The sequence below is a fragment of the Centropristis striata genome, chromosome 2 (genome assembly GCF_030273125.1).
Source record: "Centropristis striata isolate RG_2023a ecotype Rhode Island chromosome 2, C.striata_1.0, whole genome shotgun sequence".
NCBI classification, from domain to species: domain Eukaryota; kingdom Metazoa; phylum Chordata; class Actinopteri; order Perciformes; family Serranidae; genus Centropristis; species Centropristis striata.
The window spans coordinates 38,100,548-38,116,989 of NC_081518.1; the positions used below are offsets into that span (position 1 = coordinate 38,100,548).

Consider the following 16,442-nt stretch of genomic DNA (forward strand, 5'->3'; position numbering starts at 1 on the left):
ATAACTCAGCTCTATTAGATATGAGCTTCTGCTCGGGTGAAGCACCATAGCTTAGGGCAAAGATACTGCTTGCTCATTGTGCTTTAGTGAGGGGGCTGGGAAGACTGTGTAGCCACTGTGTTCTGTATACAGCACACAGTCTCATGCATGATTTAGTAAACTGGAATTCTTACTTCAATATTCAAGTAGCGATATAGCAGACAAGATAAAAGGATGTGCTTAGGCTGCAAAAGTTATTCTAAGACATACACTATATGCTTGAAAAATGGCTGGTAATCAAAAGAGAATATTGTCAATGAAATGCTGCTTACACTTTCATTTTTTACATTTATTCAGTTTTGGCAATGCTACAAACAAATACAAAGTTATGAAAAAAAGTTGAAAAGATTGCCACACTGCTTCTGATAGTTATACAGTTATTTAAGTCAAACCTTCATCACAAGCGTGGCCAAAATATTGACAATAGTAAGTCATTTACAGTGTATGTACAAATTATTTTTGTTAATCATCCTTTTTATATTCCAAGCCATACTTAAATAGGCACTTATACATTGATTGGGGTTATTTTAATTCCGGCTAGTCTTTGTCTCTTGTTTTTTTTTAGGTTGGTCATCAGCCACTTTGGTCCAGAATAAAATATCTCATGCTCATAACTTTGGTCACACTGGGCTATTTTCTTCAGTGCCCCCAGAAAATGTTTAGTAAAATCTTACAATTATACAATGGATTTCCATGAAAGTACAGACATTCATGTCCCCTTCAGGATGAACTATGATAACTTTGGTGATCCCCTGATTTTTTGATCAAATGTTGAAATCATGTCAAAATCTCAAGTTTTTAATATTTACTTTTACTGTTTTCACTGACAGTAAGCAAACAAAAGAAACTGCTTCTTGTGTATGATTTAATTTAGTGTATGAATGGCACAAAATGAAGACAGACAAGAAAACAAATTTGTTTTTAAGGAAATATCAGAAAAACAAGTATTTACCAGTTTTGACATTTTGTCACAAAAATAATTGTTACAAATAGTTTGAGTACACTGAACTTGAGGGCTTAACTGAAGAAAAAATGGGTTTGTTTTGATGTGTTTTGATAGTGTAAAACCCACTTTTCCAGTTGTGTAACATTCTAGACAGCACTGTTTGTGTGTTTTCTCTGGAAGTGAAAGTTAGTACAATTTTAAAAAGCTGTTTTTTAACCTTCAGGTAGAAGCTATACTTTAAACCATATCAGATACTTAAAAGTTTTAGGACGGATGCAAATCAAAAGACTTACTACAACAAACAAAGTGACTTAATTAGATAATTAAATTACTTGAAAAGTTTCTGATGTGTTTTTAGGCCATTAATAGATATTAATGGTTTAGTATTTAAGGACCAGAAAAAATGGAATTAATTTACCTTAAGCTTTAGAAAGAAAGTTGCAGCAAATATCTCTATTACATTTTTTTTTCCAAATCACAGTAAAGGACTGGATTATCAGCACTCAAGTCACTGGACAGTGTAACTGAATCTTAATGGAATCCAACTTTAAAATCAAAACCCCCACGTATCCTCTGTTGCTTTAATAACACCTAAGCTCATTTTCCTCCAAGTTATTTGCTAGTGAAAATATATGTACTATTATGTACACAAGACGTGATTTGGCTTGACACAGTTGACTTGAGATTCTGGCAAACAGCTTATCTCACAACCCTCATCACATAAAAAAAACAATCAAAAAAATATATGTTTTTTGCTTAGGCTGCAAAAGTTATTCTAAGACATACACTATATGCTTGAAAAATGGCTGGTAATCAAAAGAGAAGATTGTCAATGAAATGCTGCATACACTTTCATTTTTTTTTTTCTTTTTTTTTTTTACATTTATTCAGTTTTGGTAATGTTACAAACAAATACAAAGTTATGAAAAAAAAGTTGAAAAAGATTGCCACACTGCTTCTGATAGCTATACAGTTATTTAAGTCCAACCTTCATCCCAAGCTTGGCCAAAATATTGACAACACTAAGTCATTTTCAGTGTATGAAGAAATTATTTTTTGTTAATCATCCTTTTTATATAAATTATAGCATAACTCCTTCCAAGCCATACTTAAATAGGCACTTATACAAATGAATTAACACTTTTCTCTAAAGTTTATAAAGGCTACAGGCACCAACAAATTATTTAACAGACACTAGATATGCACTTAACAAGTACTGAAAACCATTCTGGTTGCTGCCAGTACTAAGCTAAGTTCCCCCGAGGACAAGGACACAAAACTTATTTTAGACACTTAAAAACACAACCCACCTAAGAAAACATATTTTTTGAATATTTGCACTGCTGTCAGACAGCCTTGGTAAAGTTATCCATTATCTATGCGCTCATCAAATCCACCAGACTCCATTAACAAAAACAATAATTTCACCTGGCAGAACATGAGAGTTTCTGGACTATAGCTGCCTTAATCCTTTAGTTTGTTCTTGTTTTATTTGACTTTGTTGGTTTCAAGGTTTAATTTTGATCCACCAAAGTCACACATTAAGATAATACACTTCCCATAGATAAGTGCATCATCAAAAAACCCAAAACACTTTAATAAATCTGAACTATCCCTTTAATATTAAAAAGTTGAATTTATCACAGAGCTGTTGTACTAATGGGTTACATACGATTGAAAGAACCTCTGTCACCACCTGTTACTGATGAGGTTTGGTAAAGCATTCTTCTCTAGACACCACATATGAGATTAGGATCGTGTATTCGGTGCCACATTAAGTACATTTGATCCGGAAGAAATCTGTGTACCAGTATAATGTCTTTATAGAAGCAAGGGTCATATGAATCTACTCTGCTGGAGGGAAAGGAGTGTCCTGCTGTCTTCACACCCATATGGGATTCAGGACGCAGTCCTGCTTTGGCCAGGCAAATTCCCATGTAAACATCATCAATGGGGAGGATGGTAATGGACTGGGACATATTGTAAATGACCTTAGCTGTGAAGCCAGACAGCAGGAAGCCCCCGCCACCACAGTAGGCTGGGTATGTGTCCGACTGGTGCACTTGAACTGGAATAAAATACTTGCTCCATGAATATCTAATGGGCCCCACATTGTTGATCAGGTGACCGGTAAAGAGATGCTTATTTCCATTGTTGTCCTGAAGGTTTTGGAGGTACTCAACCATGTTGTCGGTGTTTGCAAAGACGTCATCATCACCATTTAGCAGGAAGTGGGCTTGCGGACAGTTTTTTTCCATCCATTGTAGAAAGAGTATCTGCTTCAGGGTGAGGTTGAAGAAGGAGTCATCAAAGTCCCATTGAAGAATGTCATTGTACTCACGGTGCTCCAGCTCCAGTAGTTTGTTCAGTCTCTCCTTTTCAAAACCAGCCTCCACTGTTCCTGAGAGAAAGATCCTTCGGATCCACGCACCGTTCTGTAACCTCTCTTTGGCCCAGGTTTTGCGAAGCACCTCTCGGCGTTCGTAGTTCATGGGGGAACTTTTGATGACCAGCAGAAGAAAGACTTCTGAGGATCCATTAGGCCCTCTGCATTTACCAGAGTTGTCCAGAAGCATGGGGAAATGGCGACAGTGTCGATAGTAGAGAAAGTTTTGTATATTATCAGGAAGTGAGGTGAAGTTGGTGATATTGGCAGCAGACATATTTTGTCGGCATTGTGTCCAGGAGAATGCATAGGTGGTCTCGGTGGTGGGTGGTTCATTTTGATTGACATCCCTTCTTACACCTACTTTGAGGTGGACAGCATTGTGGTCCAGAGAATATTCATAGAGATAAATGACCATTAGAAGAGTTCCCACCAGCAAGAAAGTCTTTCCTCTCAGGATTTTCCTCCTTAAAAATCTGCAGTGACAAAACAACATTGTGTCCTCATTACCTCTGTTTGATGAAAAATAATATACTGAAGGTGAATATCAAAGTATTAAGCATTTAATGATTATCATTAACATCTGCAGGCTTTGGAATCACTTTCACAACACAACAATAAAGCAGGAGTGTAAAACCCTCTTTTCTAGTTGTGTAACATTCCAGACAGCACTGTTTGTGTGTTTTCTCTGGAAGTGAAATTTAGTACAATTTACAAAAGCTGTTTTTGAAGCTTCAGGTAGAAGCTATACTTTAAACCATATCAGATACTTAAAAGTTAAATCGGATGCAAATCAAAAGACTTATTAAAGCAACCAAAATGACTTTAAAAGTTTCTGATGTGTTTTCTAGGAGTACTTAAGGACCAGAAAAATGGGATGAATTTACCTTAAGCTTCAGAAAGAAAGTTGGAGTGAATATCTCTTTTAAATTTAATTTAATAAAGAAAAAAAAAATCCCAGCAAAGAAATGGATGATCAGCACTCAAGTCACTGGACAGTGTAACTGAATCTAAATTGAATCCAACTTTAAAATCAAAACGCCCACATATCCTCTGTTGCTTTAATAACACCTCAGCTCATTTTCCTCAAAGTTATACGTTTGTGAAAATATAATTTACTCATTTTCTATACTGTACATGAATAATTAATTTAATTAAGTTTGTAGAAGTAATACATTCACATAATTACCTGGACATACTGGTAGATTGCTTGGTGGTATATCCTCCCAGTAATTATAGGACGTCTGTTCAAAATGTAATGACAGAATATTAAAAGTGTGGACTGAGGTATCAAGTTATTAACCGGTCAGGTGGTTTAACCAGTATGGCAAGGTATTTACACAAGATGTGAGTGTTTTTGGCTTTGGACACAGTTGACTGAGATTCTGGCACACAGCTTAACTTACACCTTTCATCCATCACATGTCAAAAAAAAATTTTTTCGGCTTGATCCAGTTTTATACCAGGACGTGTACAACCACAAAACGCTAACCATCCTGTTTCTTTATCTTGAGCATGAACAGACATCTTATTTAAAAAAAAAGTCCATGGGACCATGATGGACACATTTCCTGATGCAATTGTAATTATTACAATAAGTAACAAATGCATACTTATTTGTGTTAAATAAACTTACTTGATATCGATTTACACTGAAAAGATGAAGGAAAGTTAATCAATATTTTAGTTATTTTAATTTTGATATAATTTCGATATCTTACTAGACCAGGGGTGTCAATCCGGTCTGCAGGATGAATTTGAAAGTAAAAAAAAAATGCATGAAAAACATGCACTATATATATTTTTTTTTTTTAAATAAATGCAATTCCTAAATGTCAGGTGATTACTTTGTTCCTTATACATTCAATAGCACCCTATTTTGTTTGTAAGGTGTGGGGAGTCAATTTAAGTTTTGAGATTTTGTACGGACATGTGAAAATGGAGTTAAAATAATTCCTAGATGTTAATAAATTACTATATTTTCCTGTGACTTAAAGTTTTTTGCCTTTGTATGATCACTGTGATCAGTTCGAATGCACACATGAAAATGATAAACAGAAGCAGATTGCACATGTTTGTCTTTAGAAATCTGAGTTTGTTCACGATATGTCTTGTAAAACACACTACCAGTCAAAAGTTTGGAAACACCTTCTCATCCAAGGTTTTTTAATCATTTTTTTTCCAATATTGTAGATCAATACTGAAGACATCAAAACCATGAAAGAACACATGTAGTAAAAAAAAAGTGAAACAAAGCAGAATATATTTTATATTTCTGATGATTGGAAGTATCCACCTTTTGCTTTGATGACAGCTTTACACACTTCTGCTATTATTCTCAGTCAGATTCATGAGCTGCTCCCCTGAATGGTTTGGTGCACCTCGACAACAGATAATTTGTGGAATTTCTTGCCTTCTTAATGTGTTTGAGACCATCAAAACATAAGGTGGCTACTGTGGAGAATCTAAAATATAAAAAAAATCTGGTTTGTTTAACACTTTTCGTTTACTACATGATGCCATATATGTTCAATCATAGTACATATTTTTTAAACATGAATCTACATTATAGAAAATACAATAAAATAGAGGAAAACCATTGAATAAGAAGTTGTGTCCAAACTTTTGACTGGTAGTGTATATCCATTAAATATAAAATATTTCCCAATGTCCTTGTATTCTTTGCACAAAAACAAAGGGGGAAACATGGACTTATTTTTTTATTTATAGGTCATTATGCTATGATTTTACTGGTCCGGCCCACTTCACATCTAATTAGGCTGTATGTGGCCCCTGAACTGAAATTAGTTTGACACCCCTGTACTTAACATTTCTGTAGAAATAATATTTCAAATTTAAGCAAAACAGCTTTTAAATCTTTTCACACAAATATACTAATATCTGCTGTATGTAAATGACAGTATGGCTGTCATAAAAAGCTTTTGCCCACTATTTGTGCCACAATCGGTTTCATCAAGAAAAATATCCATCAAGTTAGACAGGTTAAATGTATGGTAAAATTGTTCTTAATTATCAAACTGAAAAACTCAAAGTTAGATCATATTTAAACACAAACAATGCATCAGTTAAACTATGAAGTTATTCATATATTGAACTAAAACATTAACATGTGGCATTATCAGACTTATAAACTCACTTTTAGACGCACTTGACAAACATGGCACACAGGTGTGGTCACTGGCAGAGCAACCAGAGCACCATTTCCCCCTCATGGTTATAGCAGCACTGATTCTCGGCAGATTGAGATCACCTGTGTTTAATTGGCTCCAAGCACAATCAGGTGTGTTTGTTGCACTTCCCACAGCTCAACGGGGCCACGGCAGACATCAAATACTTTATAACTATAACAACACCAGCATTAAGCTGATTGAGTTTATGTTACGTGAAAAGCATTTGCACAAAACTTCCAACTTCTGATCAAAATTGCATGTGTCAAAAACAGGAAAGTCTGACTTGATCACCTCAGGATTTGAACATTGGACCATTTGTATCCCAGAAAAGAAAACTTTCTGACTGCACCCCCAGGGAGATAAGGTCTTCACACATCTTCTCATACGTTGATGCAATGATATCACATTTGCTTTTCAAGATTTGTGAATTGATCATAGACTGCATTGTCGAAAAACTTTTGTCACAAATTCAGTGGATGCGTTCAAAGAAATCTAAGGACAGACAATATGAAGTTTGAAATGTGAAAAGCTGCAAAATTCACATTTATTGTAAATAAATCTCCAAATGCAAACCAAATTTCATGACAATTCATTCAGCCAATTTATGAGATATAAACTTACAACATCCTCCAATCATTGGGGGACATTTGACCTGTCTACAATGTACTATGTCATGGGAAGTTGCAAAAATATTTAGGACTAATAATCATTATCATAATCATTATCATTATCAGCAGCAGCAGCACAAAAACATAAGGACTAGAAAGGACAAAACTAGAATAAAGTTAAAAAAAATGGAATGCTTCAGCCAACGAGCCAAGTTGACTTACCTGTGGACTTGTATGACACGAGACAATACTTCAGATAACAATATTGCTGCAAAGAAATGAAATCCACAAAATTGGATGCTTCCCACACATCTTCAAACCGGCAGCACAGAAGATCTACACAATCCCCACAATTTTAAGGTGGACACCCCAAAATAGTGTCAATGATTGACCTTTGACCTTTTAGAGAAAAATGTCTTTACTTCGTCACTTTAACCATTTTAGACATTTGTGTAAAATCTTGTCATATATTTCACATCACATCTTGTGTATTTATTTGTAAAGTTGTGTTCAAAAATGTATTTGATGAGGTCACACTGACCTTTGACCTACAAATTTGAAGAAATTTCCTGCAGGTGTTCCTGAAATTTAATGTGTGTCACAATAATAAAAGCAAGGACAATACGGCTTTTTTAATGCTTCCTATAATTAAGTTTCTTCTATTCTATAACACATCTTAAAGTGGACGCCAAAGTTCTGCTTAAGGCATGAGGAATCATGTGGGAGTGTGAAATCACTTAATTTTTAATTCCAAATAAAAAAAAAAATATGAATAAGATCAGAGGAAGCTGTATCCTGATATGTCTGACGTCAGATGCCTGATTGTCTGTCATGGTCAAGCTATTGCATGATATCACATCGTGAGGCTCGTTGGAGACATTCCCTCCAGACAGCTGTTCTAAAGAGCGCATGCTAAATGTCAAAGCACTCGTTAATTATCGTTAGTAAATGAATGTCAAGTGCTCACTAATGTCTAAAAGAGAGATAGAAAACTGTGCATTGTGTGTACTATACAGATGGTTTTCACACTGTATGGCTTCAGTAAGAAAATAATTAGAACAATGTGGAATGTGGAAAAGACGTCAGAGGGGGAAAAAAAGCCAAACTGTCTGTTGTAAACATCAATCAAAGTCCAACTTTGTCCTTACACGCACATTTCCAATGTTGTCTTTATCTTTTGTTAAAACTAAGTTTTAAAAAAAAGTTATAGCATATATGATCACCTGACTACCTGTGATTTTCTGTTTTCTATTACTGCCCCACTGAAGTCATATCTTATCATTTCATATCTGTGTTTTCAATTATTTTGATGACTGCAGCATTGTCAATCCAGAAATTATGGCTAAAGGTCTGAAAATGAGAAATGTGTTAGTTGTTCAGAAATAAACTTAAAGTAAAAGTGACTCCTCACTATTCTCGCACAGAGCAAATGCGACTAAACACACAAAACTTTTCTAAATGTTTTTTGTGACACATGAAAAAAGAAAGATGTAAAACTAACTATCAATTTAAAGTTTAACCATTTTCTTACAGGCAAGTATAGGTCTTGATCTGATATTTGTCGTGAATATTAAACATTAGTTGTCATCGTTTGTATATGATTTGTGTGTCTTTGGTCTTTTTATTTCCACCTGACACCGTGCCTGAAAGCATCTGACAATCAGAGGGAAAATTAGAGAGTCAGAGAGATTCCCCTCTGGCTAAGTGGCTCTAATTGCTGTAGAATTGTGACTCTGATCTGCTGTTGACACACAATAGTATTGCATCTCTGGAATCAGGTTTCGGTGCAGTTGGAGAGCTTTATCCCCAGAAAGCCTGCTGCAGTTCATCTACATTTTCTTTCAGAAACATCTTGTTCATTTGCTGCTTCCTGGTTTTTCATGGGTAAATAAATAAATAAAATGGGTTGTCCTTTCATTTGAATCTCATGGAATTCAAAATTAGAGTCCCTGATGTGTATAAAAATAACCTGAGTTGAAGACAAAGTCAGGAGTGAGTCCAACAACAGCAGCAACATGCAACTAATCCTGCTCTCATTTAGGTGGAAAGTGTTCTACAAGCCAAAGAGGCACATAAGCAAGCAGCTGATCTCTTGTTTCTGCGACATGAAGCAGCTTAGTTTTACACGCTCAGGACACTCTTCCATCACGGCTGCTTAAACCCCAATCTCCTTAATGCTGAGAGCCAAGCAGAAGCACATCGGGTCCCTTTATGTGGACAAAGGTTTGACTCATTTGGAAATTGAATGGACAGCCTCCCTCTATCCCCATGGAGACTAGGGTTGCTGATCTGCTTATTATAAGCAACCCTGAGCTTGTTTTTCTGTAAAATTGCTTACAAATAGTTGCAGGTTGCATTTTTCGGGGTTTGTTTTGAAAGTGAAGTTGTTTATCCAGCTTGCTCCCTGTAGCTCTCCTGTGACATTTTTTGAGTTTCTTCGCTAACAATGCCAGGAACTATGAAAATGTGATAAAACTAGAATTGCTTCTGCAAATCAGTCAAGTTGCATGTCTTTCCAGACAGTGGAGAATGCTCCGCTTTAAGGAAGCTACAGTTCCAAAACTGTGGATGCTTCACAGATACTTCAAATGTCTCCCTCTCTGTTCCTGCATTGAATAATGGCCAGAAAAAGTGTTTTACTGAACATTATGATGTCACAAGTAGACCTTTGAACTCTTTAATGTAAAATGTCATAATTTCATCATTGTATCCTATTAGACATTTGTATGAAATGTTGTCATAGTAATTGTATGAAGTCTTGAGTTGTGGCTAAAAGTGTATCTTGTGACGTCACAGTGGCTTTGACCTTTGATTTTGAGTCTAAGTGGGACAAATTAGTAAAAAAAAGTGTTACCGAGATACAGCACGGGGCTGGAGAGACAGTTAGCATGACAACATGCTAGAGGTGGGGGAATGAATCCATACAGCATAGTATTGTGATATTTTGCGAGGCAATATTATATTGATTTATTTATTCATTCAATATACTGGAGATAATGGTATCACATGAAACTAGAAGATCTAAGGAATCTATAGGCACCATGTGCGTCAGGAAGTTGTTGTTGTTGTTGTTGTTGTCGATATAACGCTGCAAAGTTAGGCTATTTTTTTATGTTTCATGGTGATTTTCAAAGCGGTCATGTGACCTCTGATGTCATGCTATCTCAATTAAAATAGGCTCTCTGGGTTTCCACAAGTCTACTCTCTACATACATGGCTGCCTCCCAACTAGAACGTGCGAAAATAATAACACAATCCATTACTTTCTCCATATGCGAAGACTTGAGGCCATACAACGATGTGTAAAATGAGGATTTCATCTACATGCTAAAGACACTGGTACCTAGGCATGTGACTCCGTAGCGACTTTATTTCACGGACACAGCCATATAGAAGCTATATAGAGCAGTGATGCTTGAGAGTTTGAGAAAATGCTGCAATTGTTGTCATCCATACATGTTTGATCTCAGTTAAGTTAAATTTGACTGAATACTTTGTTGGACAGTCTGTGGGTTTGACTGTCATTGTGGAGAAATAAAAAGATTGAAGTGAGATGAATAGACTGAGAATTTTGTCTTTTTTGACAAAACAATATATTGTATCGCAATACTTATCCTATTGCCTATTGCAGTCCATGGCCTAGAGGTTAGAGATCGGGCTTGTAACCGGAGGGTTTGAATCCCAGGACTGACAGGTCAAAGACTGACGTGCCCTTGAGCAAGGCATCTAAACCTAACCCCCCACACAGCTCCCTGGGCACAACAATGTGCTGCCCACTGCTCCTAAGCATGGTGTGTTCACTGGTGTGTCAAAGGGATGGGTTAAATGCAGAGGTTGAATTTCCCCATTGTGGAACTCAAAGGAATCTTAATCGTAATTTCTCAGGCTACATTTGTGGTTGTATCAATGGTACTGCTGTATGGAAACAGCTATGGAAGTTGTACTGTGACTTCTCTTGACTACTCTTGTTACCATTAGACAAAAAAAGCATGTGGTATTTGAACCTGTATGGATTATATCAGATATGACAGATGTGTAACTAATACACACACACACACACACACACACACACACAAACAGGAACAGCTTCACTACAAAGTGCAAGCCGCACAACAATGTCAAAACAACACACACATACACACACACACACACACACACACACACACACACACTCTCTCTCTTGCTACAGTTAGTGTTACGCCTAGTATAAAGTAATGTGCTACAGCCAAGATCAAATAAACAAGATAAATGACTACAGACACAATCAATTGAAGCAACAGCCAAAATTACATCATCCCATCACAGCCTGTCTCAATCAGTCTGCCTTAATACAGGGTACAGAACCAACATATCCAATAACTATATAAGCATGCCCACTCACACCGTGTTCACAACCTCAAAATTCATTAAAACTAATAACAAACTAAATGTAATACTAAGTAATAAAACAAATACACATGTATGAGAATATATTACAGCCTGACCAATATGGGATTTTTTAGACACCACCACATCTATTAGATACCAATAGATCCTGATGTGCCTCTGATAGGATAATATGAGCTGATAGGATAAGTCAGGTGATAAATAAGCCAAAATAAGTCTAAAATAAATATGTAGTAAAGAGGTTCCAATATTGATTAAAAAAACATTATAAACATGCTAAAAAATCTCTTAGTCCTACATTCCTCAGCAGCCTCATTGTGATTGAACAGATCTTCTTTCTGGCATGCATATTGCTCTCTTAAACCTCTGTAGGGGGCAAAGGGAGACAGGCTTGGGCCTCTCTCCAACTGCTCTCTGATTTTCCTGCTTGTGGCCTATGCAAGATATAGTCACAAAGAAATCTACAAGATTTGGAGCCACCAACACAGCAAATGACTCTGGAAAACACCAAAACCCAACATGGAACTAATTCTTCTCCAAAAGGATTTCTGGGCTAGATCAGTTAGTACAAGCAAGAATAAGTTGTTAAACTTTAATTGATGGTTTTGATTTAATTTGTGTCTATTAAGAACTACTGTTGTGATGTTTATTTGGCCAGGCCATTTTAAATTGATTGTTAGTCTTGTTTACACAGAAACCAGGCCTTTGCCAACTTACAATTTCATTGTGGGGTCTACAACTGTCGGCCACTTGTGACTTGATACACATTATCTCACTCTCCCACATTTTCACTGTAAAAAATTCTATTAGATTAGATATTGTGTATATTGTTTGCTTTATTTCGTTTTTTAAGAATACATTTATTTTTGGAATATACACGCTGTCCTTTTTAATGTTGAACATTTATTAGTGAGATGCCAACCTCTTCTATGAAACAAATTCTAAATTCCTTCAACCATTACCAAATGTTAATATGGTAATTTGATTATACTTATTAAGTTAATTATTAGTCAGAGTTACAAATTTGTAGCTTAGTAACTTTATGAGTTACGACTGATTTAGGTGAATTGACTATCTTTTCCCTGTTTTACATAGTGGTGCCCCATTTCAAGGTGAATTGAATAAATCAAGTCATATCATATTTTATATGAATAATTATTTAAAAATAATTGTTAATTATTCTGATAGCTATTTAACCCACTTTTTAAACCCTAACATTATATTGTGTATCCTGTGTACTCCTTTCCTTACATTTTTTGGTGCCCCCTGGAGAGGTATCCATTTATTTATTTGATGAGGCATAGTCACATACTCAATACATTTATTTGTAATCCCTACATATTTTGACGCCCTGTGAGAGGCATAGTACAGTTGGCAAACATTCATAATTGTGCAAAATTAGCATTTTCATTTTGGTCCATCCCAAAAAAATTTATTCCAATTACAGACTTACTAGAAGTATTTTCATTTTACACCATCAGTCTGCAACAGGTACATTGTACATTGTAGTGTAAATTAAATTATTCATACATTTAATAAAGGAAATTTGACAGATTTGGTATTGGTTACTACCACCTTTAAACCATTCATTGTGCTAAGTTAACCACTTGCTATTGCTAACTATCTAAGTTCAACCTATACTCTGCAGAAGTTTAAGAACTTTGGTTCAGCATTTGAATACAGGGTATTCAATGTAAACTTTTCAGACATTTGCTGTTGAATAAGTGCTCCCCTTTTTCCCTTTTTGAGTAAGACACAGCGTGCCTCTGGCCCTGTGCATATAGAAAGCTGTATTTTGCAGTTACTGCCGTGCATTTCCAGCGTAAGAAAGAAATAGAGATTGAGAAAGAGCCACAGCATGCTACCAGCCCTGTGAAATAATTGTTTGTGCCTTGCAGTTTCGCTTTCGCTTTCAGCTTGATGAGTGCACTTTTAAGAAACAATCCTCTCACTGTCACTACCCTGCATTTCAGTTAGTGTGCAAGTTTAAAGCTTAAGAAGCAAACTTGCCCGTGTAAACTTAGGTTTACATTTACTGGCTATAATCTTGATACCCACTAGGGCCACTACAGCAGAGTTAGATATTTGTGTGCACAAGGAAGAATTGATTCAGGTTTGATTCTAACTCCTCCTTCTTTAGTGACACCTGTCAGACGATGGGAACAAGTTCCAAATAACCCTAAATAAAGTCAGCTTCTCAACTCCCACTGAGGGAAAGAGATAACAGCCACCTGACTTCCCATCTCCCTGAACACCTCCTTATGAAAACTAATAAAAGTGCTTTGCATTTAGTATTGGCAGGTCTATGCTGCTATGTGTTTTAGGTTTTTTTGTGGTTTCCCTTAAAATATTCTCGACAGTGTTGAGATCCATGCTGTTTTACAGGAAGTACAGACTAACCTGGGCCTTGCGGCTGGACCATCTCTGACAGATCCCGCTGGTGGATGAAGAGAACCAGACCTCCAGCAGCGAACAGCAGGAAGAACCAGAGGTAACAGGGCAGCCTCCTTCTCCGTCCACGCAGGGAGTCCAACGCCATCTTTAACTTCATCCACAGCATGATTTGGCACAGTTAGACACTAGTGTGAAACGTTCTGGAGAAATTCAAAAAGGGTAGGAAAATGGGAATTGGAGAGACACAGACAAAAGGGAGTGAGCAAAACTGTGTGAAGTCTCCTGACCCTATCAGTGCCCCTCCTGCTGTGTTCTCTGTGTTCCTTTAGCAGGATGTCTGAAGGTAAAGATGAGAGGAGTCGTCTCACTGTATGTCATGCACCTGTGCAAGCTGGGGTGATGTACAGGGCTGGACAGGCCATCTGTCATACCAAGCAAATGCCTGTTTTTTTCCCTTATTCTTATTCATATGTATTATTACATTGAGCACATTGTCTAAAATCTTGTATATTTGAATTTTTATTCAATAAAGTTTTTTTTAAAAAGAAAGAAAAAAAGAACAACCTTGTTTTTGGTAGACTCATTGGACAATGGACAAAAAAAAACAGGTAGAGGGAGCCCCGAGAGCCCTCTTCCTTGGGCCCATCGGCTGTCAATCAATCAATCAATCAATCAATCAATCAATCAATCAATCAATCAATCAATCAATCAATCAACCAATCAATCAATCAATCAATCAATCAATCAATCAACCAATCAATCAATCAATCAACCAATCAATCAATCAATCAATCAATCAGAAACAGCACAGCCAGATAATAACAATGTAGAAGAAACGCATAGAAGTCATGGAGAAATGAAGAGAAAAACAAACTACAAGCCCTTCAGGCAGATGCACCAAACTAACTGAAAACGGAAAAGTTTTCTGCTGCCTCCACTATGTGTGCAATGATGACAGTAAGTTTGGCACGTCTGGTGTTTTAAACAGAGTTTAACAGTTATGGACACCCTGACTACGTAATTGGTTGAAGTTTTTAGACTGGCACTGAAACGTGCTTGGCTTGCTGTTGTTACCAGTTTAACATTCTAGTGCCTTGTCATAATTACATGTTATTCAATCCTGCTCGTGTTCAGAAGCTCATTTGCTGTTGCCCCTGTGATCAGTTGTTTATAGATTTTGAGGTGATAAACAGACTAGCAGTCAGACGTGAAGGTTATGATATAAGTGTGACAGTGTTAAATGTGCTAGGCCACTTCTGTCTCTGCAGGGTAATTTTCGAGGGATCCTTTTCGATATATAAACATTTGTTTCTTGAGCATTAGTAGAACACCATTTTACACTGAGCAATGAAGTTTCCACTGTTGTGCTGCATGTTATTGCATTTATATTAAATAGTGAAAGTTATGATATGGTTAGTATATCTACATGGTTAGGAGAGCGCTAAGATAGTTGTTGAGTAATCAGTTGTGGTGGGTCAGTCAGGGCTAAAATGCCAGGGCTGATTTTTTGTCCCAGTCCAGCCATAACAATCTAGATTAATAAACAGTACTACAGACAATTTTGGGGTGAATGGTGGACAAAATAAGGTAGTGTGTATTATTTGTCAAAACTCAACACCTTTGTCTATTTCGGTTAAGCCGTGAAGTCTGACGACTTAAGGCTGTTCAGAAATTCAACACAAGACACAAGATGAGCTGACACCTAATTCCTCCAAATAAAGAAATCTGTTGTGTTTGTAAGGATACAGTTTGGTAAACACAGTTCCAGTTGGACTGGCATGAGCGCAGACCAACTCGGGGCTCTGTTCATACAGCAGAAAGACCATGTAGCATCTGTCTTCAAATTAATATGTAAATGAGCTTTGGTGACTACTCAAGCATGTGTTGTAAATGCAGGAAATAAAATTGGCTCTATTTCAGTGATATCAGGAACTTTGCTTTCACTTTGCACCCTGTGCTAAAACCAAAAGTTATAAATGAGGTTTAAATAAGTGTCAAATAATAAATGTGACATGTTTCAAGCAGTGATGCTTGAATATACAGTCATTTCTGTCAGGATTTTAGTTTTATTGTCAATTTGATCATACAGATGATGAAGACGCTGAGATACACTGTGTAGTATAAAATACACAGCAAATCCAGAGGGGCTTATAACAATATTGTGCCTCATAATCAATGTTACAAACAAATGAGACAAAAGTCAATATGAAGGGGGAAAAAAAGTGTGGATCTGTGTATCTGTGTTGGGAGCGAATTATGGAGGATACCTTTTTCTGTATTCTTTTTTAATCAGTTATTGTGAGTGAACATTTAATGACTCAATTTTGCTTTGGGGCTTTAATCAGTGCAGATGCAGCAACAGTGGAAGTTCAACAGGGTTTGCAGTACAGTTACAACATTGCTCCACACAGAGGAAGAATAATTCAGCTTACTCAAATAGTGTCCAAAAAAAAGGGAAAAGTAATAGTAAACATACATAATAAAGTGCTTTA

The 16,442-nt window shown here is 36.4% G+C and overlaps 2 protein-coding genes across 2 annotated transcripts in view; both read right to left on the reverse strand.

The window, feature by feature from the left end:
* The window catches only part of LOC131985521 (carbohydrate sulfotransferase 8-like), a 199,605-nt gene that overhangs the window by 129,898 nt on the left and 53,265 nt on the right, over positions 1 to 16,442 (reverse strand). Inside the window, exon 2 of the mRNA XM_059350683.1 lies at positions 13,957 to 14,150. Within this exon, the coding sequence (XP_059206666.1) occupies positions 13,957 to 14,116 (160 nt within the window). The 5' untranslated portion in view covers positions 14,117 to 14,150. The remainder of the gene's footprint in view (positions 1 to 13,956; positions 14,151 to 16,442) is intronic.
* On the reverse strand, positions 958 to 6,605 carry LOC131985530 (N-acetyllactosaminide beta-1,3-N-acetylglucosaminyltransferase 3-like). The gene is made up of 3 exons (XM_059350692.1): positions 6,529 to 6,605; positions 4,561 to 4,615; positions 958 to 3,847 (listed from the first exon to the last, which is right to left on the reverse strand). Exons 2-3 carry the CDS (start codon positions 4,566 to 4,568, stop codon positions 2,716 to 2,718), a joined length of 1,140 nt encoding a protein of 379 aa, XP_059206675.1. The 5' UTR covers positions 4,569 to 4,615; positions 6,529 to 6,605; the 3' UTR covers positions 958 to 2,715.